Source organism: Schistocerca serialis, chromosome 2 (assembly GCF_023864345.2).
Source record: "Schistocerca serialis cubense isolate TAMUIC-IGC-003099 chromosome 2, iqSchSeri2.2, whole genome shotgun sequence".
Taxonomy (NCBI): Eukaryota; Metazoa; Arthropoda; class Insecta; order Orthoptera; family Acrididae; genus Schistocerca; species Schistocerca serialis.
In genome coordinates this window covers 347,112,822-347,127,405 of record NC_064639.1, presented here as the reverse complement: position 1 = coordinate 347,127,405, position 14,584 = coordinate 347,112,822, and the positions used below count along the sequence as shown (strand labels likewise).

The following is a 14,584-nucleotide window of genomic DNA, read 5'->3' as shown; positions in this document are numbered from 1 at the left end:
ACTAACTTATAACTAACTTCTGCAACAGATCCAGAAATATGAAACTGATCTAAACGTTTCTAGCTGTTAATGTCATTTAAATACGTAACGAGAACATTTATCATACTGCTATTAAATATGTTTGATTTATAGATTACAATCGGAACATTGTGACTTAATTTTCTTTGCAAACTGTTCGTTAGGGATTGTATAAACAAATGCCAGGTCAAATCATTTTCTCGTCGCCTGTAATGTCTACCTCTAGCAATTTGTAATTAATTATCAATATTTCATCCTTTCATTTTTATCATGTGCCATGTTTTATGGGTCGATAGAATCTTTTTGATAATTACTGACGGTACAATAATCTGTTCACTATTTGTACAGTTCCAAATGAAAATGAGTTGTTTTGCGAAGTAGTTGGAGTTGTGATGCTTCGTAACATGGCCTGCAAAATACACATATTCAGTAGCTGCATAGTGACACTTTTATTGCATCGGTATCAGGCGCAGCCCACTCCGTTTAAAAGTCGGAAGAATATTGTTTATAATGAACTTTTCTTCAGTGAAATTTATTCTTATTTCTTTTTCAGCCGAGCGATTGTAACATACCTTGTGTCAAAATATGCAAAGGACGATTCTCTGTATCCTAAAGATCTAGAGAAACGTGTCCTCGTAGACCAGAGGCTGTATTTTGATCAAGATTTCTACAATGCAATTATGAAAGTTATTGTAAGTATGGCATTCTACATTATTTATGAGCCTCAGAATTACAAAAGTAGCTGACATCAGTGTATCGATATATTCGTGTAAAAGTAGATGTACATAATAAAATTTTGGAGTGTTCATGAGCCTGCAGAATACGTGAAAATATTTGCTGAATTTTATTTTGAGTTTTTCTGAGTTCTCGACCCAAAGTGTGAAAGGATGTTTCAATATCGTCTTCTCATTGTCTATCAATAACTCAGAAATTTTTCACGAAGCAGCTATGGTAGTATAACAGCTTGCCATTAATAACCAGATAGATTCTAATTAGAAATAGAGCGATATGTCAATTAGCGTCAAAGTAAACATTCAAAGAGAGGAGACTGTGGCTGAAACGGGAGGTTGGATTCTCTCAGATTCAGGTGTTCAGTCTGATAAATATGAGATACTATATAGAACAGTGAATGACTTTGAGCTGCATTGAAAACGTGAGGGTAGTATAGATTTCAACCCTCCGCCCGGAAAGCACTAACTCTGGAACGGAGGTAACTTCGATGCACTCAGCAGGTGATTACTGGAAAATATTCGCTTTGGCTTTGATGTAAACGTGAGGAAAATGGGGACAGTCGAATAATGGAATAAATAACGTGAATTACTAACACTGTGACTACGACCAGAAAACGAAGCTGACAAAAGACAGTACAACTTTAAATCGAGAATATTCTTCATTTGTTTGTTTATTATAATCCATGCTCACAGATTTACTTGTAAGTTATATAAAGCATCAACTCACTTTTTAGAATGATCAGCTAATTTGGCTCTATTTCCATTTAGTCCTTCTTCAGTTTGGAACGGAACAACTTCATACTCAACGTGGTAAGACTAAGCCTACAAACCGAATGCTGCAGCACAGCTTAACGTAATGGATGAGACTGATGTCCTTACGCGCCTCAAGGGCAAACTACCACAAGCATCGCTCGACAATGACCGTAGAAATATCAAGCGTATGAGCAGCTGTTCGACCACTGTAGCCCATTCAACTCCCTACGCATATTCATTGTGCTACCTGGACTGCTGGTAAGCACTTCGAAACTCACGAATAACTCCTTCTTCAGATTTCATGCATTGTTTTAGAGACACCCTCTGCATTGCTCAGTGGTCCCTGTCCGGCAGTACATGCTGGTTTTGGTTTAGCTGTGAATGTCTCTTCGTGCCTCCACTCACAGTCCTAGCACAACAGTCGTGCGTATCTGGAAATGTTGAAATGCCCCAGATGGATTTGTTACTCAGGTGAAATCCAATGATTGGTCCATATTCGAAATGACTGAGCTCTTCTGGCTGTCCCATTCTGCAGTGACAGCTGAAAATACACCCCACCTCTTTTTACATGGGGCAGGACATCTAGTGATCAGTTCCCCTGCGTGGATATTTTAGATGAGTTTGGGTATTGTACACGTATCGGGTGTGGCATGTCACCTCTGGTTTAACCATGTCGCGGCATCGCACCAGAGTGTAGCATGTGGGGAAGCAGCAGTAGAGTGGTATAGCTGGAGTCACGAACGACGGCGGTCGAATTTAGGCTTGTTCTGCGCATCTATGTCACGCATTCTCTGTGAGCGTTCAATAGTGTTCTAAGCGCTCTGCTGTGAACATCGCAGATAGTAGCGAATTATTGAAATTTTATTCTAGTTGTTACTAGTTGTACTGGATGGTAATTGTGGTGAGCAAAAAATTCTATGTAAGCAAGCGAGAGATGTAATTAGGAAGAGCCGGTTGTTGTGGCGGAGCGGTTCTAGGCGCTTCAGCCCGGAACCGCGCTGCTGCTACGGTCGCAGGTTCGGATCAAATGGTTCAAATGGCTCTGAGCACAATGGGACTTAACTTCTGAAGTCATCAGTCCCCTAGAACTTAGAACTACTTAAACCCAACTATCCTAAGGACAACACACACATCCATGCCCGAGACAGGATTCGAACCTGCGACCGTAGCGGTCACGCGGTTCCGGACTGTAGCGCCTAGAACCGCTCGGCCACTCCGGCTGGCAGGTGCGGGTCCTGCCTCGGGCATGGAAGTATGTGATATCCTTAGGTTAGTTAAAGTACTTCTAAGTCTAGGGGACTGCTGACCTCCGATGTTAAGTCCTATAGTGCTTAGAGCCATTTGAACCCTTTTTAATTAGGAAGATACACGCTTTCCTTAAGCACAAAGCACTTCTATGGGCGTGCCATAACTGTGAGCTGGAACCGGCAACACTACAATAGCAGTTCATGCCTCTACGATGCCATTGTTCGCTAGTCGGACTATAACCAGGTAGGCCGCCTCTGTCCCAGAATGGCAAGTGCAGGTACTGTGGGTTCCGTTGTACCAACACCATGGCAAGTGCACAGTCAGGAAAGATCATTCATCTTCACCCTTCTTTATTCTGCATGACTTCCATATAAGAGGTAGGCGTCCCCTTCCAGAAGGCTGATACGGTCATTGAGGTAGAGGCATAATACCAAAAAAAAAAAAAAAATCTTCTCCTGCAGTATGCGGCGCCGTGTGCGTCTCCAGGGTACGTGGGTGCTCCCGCCGCGAAATATCAGCAGCCAGCGACGCCGACTTTGCTGACACGATGACAGCATAAGACCGGCAGCGTGCAAGCTTGGGATGCGCACAAGCGGGCTACCTGCGCTGGGGGCCCAGCTCGAGGTGGCTTGATCCAGCGCGGGAAATTTCTCCCTGTTATCTAACGAAGCAGCACACAGTGGCGAGCAGGAATGAGCGAAATATTCTTTGCCCGCTTTCGGCGCGCTGGTTGGCGACGCATCGCGCTGACAAAAGAGAGGCGCACACCCTGCAGTCTTTCTCATACGAATTTACGTAAACTAACCGGCAAAAAAAAAAAAAAAAAAAGAAAAAAAATCTGGTCACTTTTAGCTTTATATGTCAGCTTCACGGGGAAGTGACCAAAATTTCGATAATGGTAATACTTAACGCGATATTCGCATCTAAGTACGACGCTGCACGGAATTCGAAAAAGTTTTCAATGGAAAATATGGGTCGCTATGATTTTGCGTTTCGTGCATATTACACCATATCTTTCTGCAAATCTAATTTAGCTAAGATATTGAATTTTTCTTTACATTTGAGAGGAGGTCTCTATCAATTTCGGGAAAACGGAATTTATGTAGCACGATTACTTCCAACCGCACGTGCACGGGACTGAAATATTCATAACATAATTCATATCTCCTAAACTGTTCGAGCTATCGATACGAGATTTCAGCAGGTGATGGCATGCAAAGAGCAGTGTTCTCGCGTAACCACAGGCGGCGGAACGAAGACGAAGAGCGGAAAACCAGAGAGGGCGGCGACGAAACGTCAGCCAGTAGCCCGCTGACAGGGCCGGACATTAGTGCTCAGATCAGCTCCGTGTACGGATATAAGTGGACGGTTGTAGGAAGGCACTCGCAGAACAGATTGTAATGATCCGTATCAAGTGCTTACTTGGACTTTGTCTATAGCGACGAACATTACTGTTTGCATGTTGCTTGCGAGACCGACGTAACTCCAAAGTTAAGTATTGCCAATTACTTTGTAGAAATAAAATTACAAATGTTATTTGCTCATACTGTTGTATAGCATTCCGAGAACGCTGCATCCCTTATGTACCCTGTAAGTGACGAGTAGTCCAGATCCAACAAGCATAGTATTTTGCTACATGGACAATATACGGAACTTAGTAATCTACGGCGATATAGCGGAAGCTATGGTTTGTGTTTTATTTTTGCAGTCCAGTACTGTAATTTTCTTAAGAGTCTTAGACAACTACTGAAAAGAGAATTTGCTAGTATGAAACTAAACGTGTAATTTCTTATCTTACTTTACAGCAAACCGACACAATGAGGTTTTCCTTAAGTTACCACTATTTCCCTGGTCACCTATTGCTTGTTTAATAACACATTCTGTCGCAGTAGGCACTGCAAAGTACTTTTGTGCAAATTATACCGTTTTTTTTAACGAAAAAAGAAAAAGTAAACCCGTCAGTATGAGAAATCTAGCTGTTCGTCATGACTGATGATGTTTCTACAAATGAAATGTAGTTAACACAAAGTAAGACAAAAATAAATCATCAATTCTGTAGCAATTTTGGCGGAATCCTGTAACCCATCGTACTTTTAATACTGCACGACTGGAATGGAACCTTACAAAAGGATTTTATCCCAATTTTCCATCGGAGGAATATGAAAATAATTCGCAACAAATAGGATACTATATTTCTGTTCATATCCCAATTCAGAGTGAAGTAGTAAACTTCTCTACCATAATTATATTCTAATGTGTAAAAGATAGATTACATATATTTAAAGACAGGTTAAACATATTTACAATCTATTTTCGTATTCGTGAGTAGTACAAACAGTTCATAAAGAATGACTATCACGTTTTTGTAATACTGTTATCCACAGACACACAGAAACCTAATTTGTTATTTCTAAGAGAACAGTATTGCATTTTCGATGCAGACTAGAACTGACCCAGTAAAACTCTGTCATAACTCTGAAGCTGTGAACACACTAACGACTTTTAGAACCTTACTAACTATTTGTCAAAGTCAGTAACACTTATGAACTGAAATATATTCCTAGTAGAAAGATTCACTCCCTCACTATGTACGGGCATAGGAGCGGAAACATGGTACACTATTTGCTGTACCTTTTCGTATTTCAAATGTAACTGAGGTGTAGAAAGAAAACTCTATAGTAAGTTTCAGTCCCAGATGCTCATTATTAAAGAGACACAACGTTACAGGATTCCCCTGAAATTGTAACAGAATTGGCGATCTATTTTCATCGAGTTGGTAAACATTTTCAGAAAAAAAATTGCCACTAATTACGCTTTTCGGAAAGAGAGAAGGTTAACAAGTCAGGCCAAAATAAATCATGCCTTTTGTTGCAAATTCTGAGTAATCTTATAACCCAGTGTCTTTTATATAAGGAACAGCGGGTACTGAAACTTAGTAAATAATACCCTTTTTGCATCTTTAACTTCGTGAAATAGTAGTTTATTAAATGAGGAACTGAGGACAAATACATTGTTAAGCAGTACATCATCTATATGAAAATAAACGTGTAATTACTTTACTTATGTTTTTACAAAAACCCACAGCAAACTTCGATTCACCATTGATGATCCTAGAAAGTTACATTGTTTCGTTACTTTATGAACCGCTCGAAACTACTTATTAATGCTAAAATAGATTATAAATCTATCTTTGACAGATTAAAAGATAAACATACTGGAAAAGCTCACCACTTCACTCTGAATCGGGATAGGAACACAAATATAGTACACTATTTGCTGCGAATCACTTTCACATTTCCCTGACGAAAAATTGGGAGAAAATCGTTTTGTAAGCTTCCATTCCAGCCTTACAGTATTAAAAATATGATGTGTTACAGAATTCTGCCAAAATTGTGACGGAATTGGAGTTTTATTTTGGTTTGAATTGTTAACTATTTCGCGTTTGGAGAAATGTCACCAGTAATGAGGAACTGCTACATTTCTCTCATTGGCTGATGTAACTTCTTTTTTTTTGTTAAAATACGGCATAAATTGCCCAAATATACCTTTCAATACCTACTGCGACAGTATCGTGAAGCAGAGTATCTCATTAAAATGCAATAGGCAACTTGGGTAGTCAACAGCCTATGGAAAACCTCATTGTGACGGTTTGTTGTTAAATAAGATAAGAAATTTCACATTTAGTTTCATATTAGCAAATTCTCTATTCAATAGGTGTCTAAGATTCTTAAAAGAATTACAGTGTTGGCCTGAAGAAATAAAGTAGAAACTACAGCTTCCCCTTTATTGCCGTAGATAAGAAAGTTTCCTATGTTAATCATATAGAAACGTATTCTCCTCCTTGCATGCTAGAACTTGCCAAAATCTCGTATCGATATCTCTAACATTTTAGGAGATATGAGGTACGCTATGAATATTTAATTCCCGGACACGTGCAGTCGGAAGTGCTCGTGCTGCATAAATTCCATTTTCTCGAGACTGGATAAAGATATAGACGTCTTCTCAGGTCTAAGGAAAAGTTCAATATCATAGCTAAGTTTCACTCGCAGCAACAAGTGATGCAATATGCACAAAACGCAAAATCATAACGACTCATGTTTTTTATTACAAACTTTTTCTGATTCCGCGCAGTGTCGTACTTAGATGAGTATATGGCGTTTAGTATTGCCATTATTGAAATACTGGACACTTCACCATGGAGCTGACATATAAGGCTATAAGTAACCTGAAAAATAATTTTTTTTTACCGATGACTTTACGTAAAATCGTGTGAGAGTGACTACCGAGCCAACGGAACTAACGTAAGGTACTACGCGTAATGGCACTGCTGGATATTCACTAGCAGGATAACCAGTGCAACAGTAGGCGCGTTTAGCTGCGCCGTTTAGCGCGGCGAGTCGGCACGCAGACTACCGGCTTTCTTTCTGTTCTCACACTTAACGGTGGACTGCAGCCAGCGCCAGTCGTCCAGGCGCGCAGACGCTGTACACCGAACACAGGGCTCTTGGAGAAGGCTGGGGTGTCAGACGATGACACCCTGGTAGTGGCTTCCATTCAGCGGCAGCGTCTCGAGACCTACGACAACCACGCTGCTAGATGACGTTGAAGTTGCGCTCGAACCCACACTGGACGCTCTGCTGGCGTGGATGCTTTCTGGTTGTTAAGGGTCAGTCGGAGTCGGACGTCCAGGATCAAGTGCTGCTTGGCTAAGCTGTGAGAATTCACAGTAGCTATGGCCCGCTAAATTTGATATGAGCCCGCCTATTGGCTATGGAAGCGCAACGTTGTGTCATGGCATCTGGAAACTCTATCGCCGACTGCTGCATTGCACAATGTACGGCAGCATTATTTTAGCACCCAGTCCCAGATATTAGCAGCGGCTTGCCTGCACGCTGTCCACTTGCTTCCTATGTCTAATACGGCGGTTGATGGTGCAGAGTTTCCTCCCTCTATAAGTTTCACGCTACTGCTGAACCTGTGGACTACCGAAAAATGGTACTATAGAGTCTACATATTTCCCTTGCACCGACGAAGCATCCTTCCCTGCATCAGTTATTACACATTTTTTATATTCTCTGTCCTTCTTCCCTACGCCCTTCATCAAATGATGTATGTTGACAGGCACACCACACTAAACCTTGTTATAGACCGAGTGGGTTCGGTGGTAGTGAACTGGAAGTTTGGATTGGAGAGGAGGTCGCTGCCGATGAGGGACAGAGGCTACACAATCAAGGACCCGGTTTAAGATGGTTACTGCGGATGAAATTTTCGTTACCGTGACGTGGTGGTAGTATTTGCTGCTGTACGCTTGAAAACGCGTTAACATCCGTTCTGTGCTTATGCGCCCTATTCATGTAGGTTAACTTTCATGCTGGCAATATTTCGGAAGGATTATCGGGTAAATACAGAAGAGGATATGTTAGGTCCAAGGCCGTAGTCTTTGATACAGTTGCTGTAACCACGGGGTTGTGGTGCACGAATTGGTGCTCGCCATGGTTGTCGGGAATGCAGATTCGCATCATGAAATCGTGTCCTAATCTTGATGAGATACAAGACGTTCTGTCGTCTCTTCAAACGCCGGATTCGGATCTAGAGCACTCAGTCCTTTGATTGTTCAGAAATGTTCAAATGTGTGTAAAATCTTATGGGATTTAACTGCTAATGTCATCAGTCCCTAAGCTTACACACTACTTAACCTAAATTATCCTAAGGACAAACACACTCACCCATTCCTGAGGGAGGACTCGAACCTCCGCCGGGACCAGCCGCACAGGCCCTTTGATTCAAATATCGTACATATCGAACATCCTGTGCACTGTCCAAAGTGGACAGTCTGGGTGGTGCACCTGTCAACTGGAATTGATTCCATGTCCCTATCACATCTGTCTCCAAGCACACATGCGGCAAAGTCCGTGTTTGACAAACCTTCGCCGCGCAACGTTATGATGCAGACCCAATCACTAATCGCGACTGTACTCAGTGGGGTAATAGATGTTCCATCTACTGTTCCGCAGACGTATCTAATGTGAATCAGGTGGTGCGTCACTTTCAACTGAAATACTGCAGTCCGTTCGAGTGTGGCGCTGTAGCCTTATTCATTGCTCATGGTAACTATCTTTACAAACAACAGCAGTAGTGGCTTTCTGATCGGTACAGGAAAAGTTAAATATCAACGCACTTGAACGACATATCGTGATGATGCGACACTTTTGTTCATGAGTGTACGGGCAGCAATGAAAAAAAGATTGCTAATCGACTGTCAAGTAGCGGTGGGAGACTGTATATAAAGAAATGTTAACCGAGCAGCGTCCTCAAAATCGTTTGGTACTTCGCTACCCTGTGAGCGTCAGATATACATGCACAGTGCAGGGCCGTGGCGGCACGGCACATGGACCGTACTGCACCCCAGCAAAACCGCCGCGTCACCGCGCTGCTGTAAACCGCATCAGTGTGCGTATCTCCATTACAAGCCACGTGTCTCAAAATTCAGGTGTGCCGCGGTGGTCGCCGAGAGATTTCTGCCATGTCAGTGTGGGAACTGCTTGCTCATTGTTAAGCAACGGACTTTTCTGTTACTTACTAATTTAATTTTGATACAGGTAAATAGTCTAAGCCACTTCCGTTATTGGACTGTTATTGATTTGTTTTCCACAGGGTCCAGCCTTCTCCGGAAAGCCATTATCCCAGAGTGATGTAGACAAGGTGAACAATGGACTGGAGATACTGAACAGAATGCTTGAGGGAAAACAATGGCTCGCAGGGGACAACATAACACTAGCGGATTATGCCACAGTGGTGTCCTTGGCGTCACTTGAGGTAACATTATCTTACGCAGACTTTATTGTTTCTTTTAAGGTGAGCGTTGTTAGTAGAACAACTTAATTCTATGTCGACATCATGGTCTATAGCATGTCGCACACGTTAATAATTTATATTTCAATATTTACACTCTCATAAGTGGACTATGGAGAAAGGAGGAGATTCCGAATGAGTGGAAGTCAGCTACCATTATCCCACTGAATGAAAAACCGATAAAAGGAACTGTAGCTATTATAGAAGTATTTCTCTTCTAAGTATACCACACAAAGGATTATCATCAATAATTCATGAATAGCTGAAGTCTTTTGCTGAAGATATTCTTGGAGAGTACCATGCAGGGCTTCGGGTAGGAAGGTAAACATGGATCAAATTTTCACCATGTGATAATAGAGGAGAAGTGCCGCGAATTCAAAGATCGGTTCCTGAAAACATTTGTAGATATCTCGAAGGTGTATGATAGTATACACAGATTAATTACGTACAACATCCTGAGGAAGCTTGCCTTGCCAAGGAATTTAATTAACTTGGTGAAAGTGTGTGCAGCAGAGGCAAGAACCAAGGTGAAATACGAGGGGGAGAGATCCAGGGAGCTTGGCATCAGAAAAGAAGCCAGACAAGGTGATCCCATTTCACCATTGCTTTTTACTTTAGCTCTGGAGAAAGTAACTTGGGAATTAAACAGAGAAGGTAAAGGAAGATAAGGTGAATGGAAGAATACAGCTATTGGGATATGCAGATGACAGTGCAGCCATGGCGGAGTCGGAGGAAGAGATGGCAGAAACCTTAGAGAACTTAGAAAAGACTGGTATGAGGATTAATATGGAGAAGACTGAAGTGAAATATGTATCCAAAGAAGCCCATATTAATGTCCCATTACAGGTTAGAATATGGAATACAACAAGAGTGGAAGGTTTGAAATACCTCGCACCTAGTTCATCAGGCATAATAATCTAAAACAATTCATCAATGTATTGCTAATGGGTCTAAAACCTTCTTTCAGTCTTAAGTGGATACTTTCATGAAAACATTTTTCAGTTGAGAGCAAACTTAAAGCCTATAATACAGTGATAGTACCGGTGTTGCTGTATGGCACACATTAAGCACCACAAAAGAAAAGGGAGGAGAACCTGCTGATCTTTGAACGGAAAATATCTTTGCGCCAGTCTGAAGAGAACAGTTTGGAGACGCAAAAAGAAGCAGCAATTGAATGACTTAATGAAACAATCTAAATCGCGCAGAAGATGAAAGTGTGGAAATAAGCCTGGGCAGCACGCACGGCCAGAGGCCAGAAACATGCCGGATTAAAGCTGTGTTTGCGGGAAAACCTGATGGAACTCGTCCTCTTGGGAGACGGAGTAAACGATGGGAGGATGAACTGTAGAAGGACCTTCAGCAGTGAGGTAGCCTTGAGAACTGGATCCAAAGTGCACAAATCGCTATCTGTCGAGGAACACTGTAAGATCGGCGTATGATACTCAGGGTCCGTGATCACCGATATGTATGTGTGCACTGCAATGTCGACAGGGTGCCATAAATTTTGTCAGTGCTTTGTGTGTGTGTGTGTGTGTGTGTGTGTGTGTGTGTGTGTGTGTGTGTATGTCTGTGTTTTGAGGAGGGTTTCTTAAGTAACTGGAAATATTGTGCTACAAAATTTTTCTTCCTTTTCACATACCAAGTTTGACAAAAAAGATATTATAGCAATGGCTTTTACACTTTTTATACTATATTTTTATAAATTTTCTTTCACAATTTTCTTCACTCACTTACGAGGTTGCGAAAACAATGGAGTGTTAAAGCAGCTCTGTATTCCGTAGGTCAATTTGCTTAGGCAAACAATTTTTCTTCACAAGAAATTACTAACTTTGAATTCTGTAGTGTAACGACGCAAGTTTTGTATAAATGGTTTTCTTTTGACGTATGACCATGTGCAGACTTCGTCACCTACGACAGTTACAACACACTTCAAAATTATTTAAATCCTTTTTAAAATTTGTCTCTGAATGGTTCTTGATCGAAACTGTAAAACATCATCATTTGAGTCGTATGCGCAGAATTACGTCACTCAGTCCAATTGGTTTGCGCAAACTTTTTTCAATTTAGATGTCGTTTGTTTCTTCTCAGAAATTATATTAATGCAAGTGATCTGCTTTAATAAATATTAGAACCACAATGAATAAACTTTCGAGATTCAAACTCGCGATGAACGTTGTCAAAAATTAATAATCTTGTCAAATAAATTACGTAACATAATTCTTCATAAATAAATTCTCGGAACACGTATTTAAACTTTAGTAGCATCCACTAGTTTATTATCTTCCTACATATAGACGTGAACCTGAGCCTTGACAAGATAGAACTGAACATTTACAACATGATTAAACTTCCTATGACGTCATTGTTGTAGAAACATTACAAATTCTTAATTTTCAATTTTTAGAAGCACGACGCAACAACTCGGTTTCAGGATCTTCTGTTGCTCTTTGGCTGTCGACCCCCGACGTATAGTGACCAGCAATTTTCTCTCTGGTCCCGGCAGTGAAGATGCTGTCTCCGTTCGTTGCGCCGCCCTCTCCGTACATGAAACATAAAAAATAAATACAAACTTTAGACAATTCACAACCATTACAAATACACTCCTGGAAATTGAAATAAGAACACCGTGAATTCATTGTCCCAGGAAGGGGAAACTTTATTGACACATTCCTGGGGTCAGATACATCACATGATCACACTGACAGAACCACAGGCACATAGACACAGGCAACAGAGCATGCACAATGTCGGCACTAGTACAGTGTATATCCACCTTTCGCAGCAATGCAGGCTGCTATTCTCCCACGGAGACGATCGTAGAGATGCTGGATGTAGTCCTGTGGAACGGCTTGCCATGCCATTTCCACCTGGCGCCTCAGTTGGACCAGCGTTCGTGCCGGACGTGCAGACCGCGTGAGACGACGCTTCATCCAGTCCCAAACATGCTCAATGGGGGACAGATCCGGAGATCTTGCTGGCCAGGGTAGTTGACTTACACCTTCTAGAGCACGTTGGGTGGCACGGGATACATGCGGACGTGCATTGTCCTGTTGGAACAGCAAGTTCCCTTGCCGGTCTAGGAATGGTAGAAAGATGGGTTCGATGACGGTTTGGATGTACCGTGCGCTATTCAGTGTCCCCTCGACGATCACCAGTGGTGTACGGCCAGTGTAGGAGATCGCTCCCCACACCATGATGCCGGGTGTTGGCCCTGTGTGCCTCGGTCGTATGCAGTCCTGATTGTGGCGCTCACCTGCACGGCGCCAAACACGCATACGACCATCATTGGCACCAAGGCAGAAGCGACTCTCATCGCTGAAGACGACACGTCTCCATTCGTCCCTCCATTCACGCCTGTCGCGACACCACTGGAGGCGGGCTGCACGATGTTGGGGCGTGAGCGGAAGACGGCCTAACGGTGTGCGGGACCGTAGCCCAGCTTCATGGAGACAGTTGCGAATGGTCCTCGCCGATACCCCAGGAGCAACAGTGTCCCTAATTTGCTGGGAAGTGGCGGTGCGGTCCCCTACGGCACTGCGTAGGATCCTACGGTCTTGGCGTGCATCCGTGCGTCGCTGCGGTCCGGTCCAAGGTCGACGGGCACGTGCACCTTCCGCCGACCACTGGCGACAACATCGATGTACTGTGGAGACCTCACGCCCCACGTGTTGAGCAATTCGGCGGTACGTCCACCCGGCCCCCCGCATGCCCACTATACGCCCTCGCTCAAAGTCCGTCAACTGCACATACGGTTCACGTCCACGCTGTCGCGACATGCTACCAGTGTTAAAGACTGCGATGGAGCTCCGTATGCCACGGCAAACTGGCTGACACTGACGGCGGCGGTGCACAAATGCTGCGCAGCTAGCGCCATTCGACGGCCAACACCGCGGTTCCTGGTGTGTCCGCTGTGCCGTGCGTGTGATCATTGCTTGTACAGCCCTCTCGCAGTGTCCGGAGCAAGTATGGTGGGTCTGACACACCGGTGTCAATGTGTTCTTTTTTCCATTTCCAGGAGTGTATTACAAAAAATACATAAACAAAACTAAATTAAACTTATATTCACCTGCAACCTGGGCTGACACTGGTGGATGAGTGACGCTTCAATTTCGGCTCCCACTACAATTCTTGATGAATTTATGCCTTAATTCAACGTTATAAGAAACAAACTCTAGAATTTTATTTTATCTATAGAATGCTGGCATAGAAAGTATTAAGAATATTTTTCATTTTTCTTTTCAGTTCAATACAAAATGTGGAATAAACCCTGCTAAACATGCAAACATTGCTCAGTGGATTTCTCGGGTTGAAGGCTCAAGTGCCAAAGTTAAAGAGAACATGAAGGTATTCCGTGAGGCAATAAAAATGTACATAGAATATTTTAAGAACCAAATGTCGCAAAAATAAAATGAATTTCATGTAAGCCATTGCCTATTAGAGTATGCAATAAAAACATACGATTCACTACGTGTACATTGAAATTGATAATAAATGTGCCTTTGACTGCCGAGTGTGTGTTCAGTTTCATGTTATTACCTTATTATCGACTTTTGGACTGCCTTTTTCCCTTACTGAGATGTATCTTCTCATATTAATTTCTTAAAAAATTACATTCCACCAGTACATACACACTATAACGTCGTTAGTTATTGACTGCGCGTTGCATATTCCTTGACGTCTTATGACCATAAGACCATTTAATGTCCTTATGCTAAATTCCAGCTGTACATAAAGTTACAATTCCACATAGTCATAGGCAAATCCAATGGAACTAATGCATGTTAAGTATTGCCAAAAATGTTGGCAACCAGTGCACACCTGAGTTCACAAACTTCTGCTATGAGTACACGGATGTCACATTTCACAGTCATGGCACATTTTTGGCGCCAAGGACAAAGTCAAAACATTATAACAAAGAAGTTTGGTTTATTTGGTGGAGGGGACAAAACAGCAAGGTCATCGGTCCCATCGGATTAGGGAAG

The 14,584-nt window shown here is 42.5% G+C and overlaps 1 protein-coding gene across 1 annotated transcript in view; it reads left to right on the top strand.

Annotated features, from left to right (window-relative positions):
* LOC126457149 (glutathione S-transferase D5-like) overlaps window positions 1-14,112 on the top strand; it is a 55,081-nt gene extending 40,969 nt beyond the window's left edge. The window contains exons 5-7 of the mRNA XM_050093219.1: window positions 572-710; window positions 9,405-9,566; window positions 13,845-14,112. Of these exons, the coding sequence (XP_049949176.1) occupies window positions 572-710; window positions 9,405-9,566; window positions 13,845-14,009 (466 nt within the window). The 3' untranslated portion in view covers window positions 14,010-14,112. The remainder of the gene's footprint in view (window positions 1-571; window positions 711-9,404; window positions 9,567-13,844) is intronic.
* Window positions 14,113-14,584: the final 472 nt, after the last annotated feature.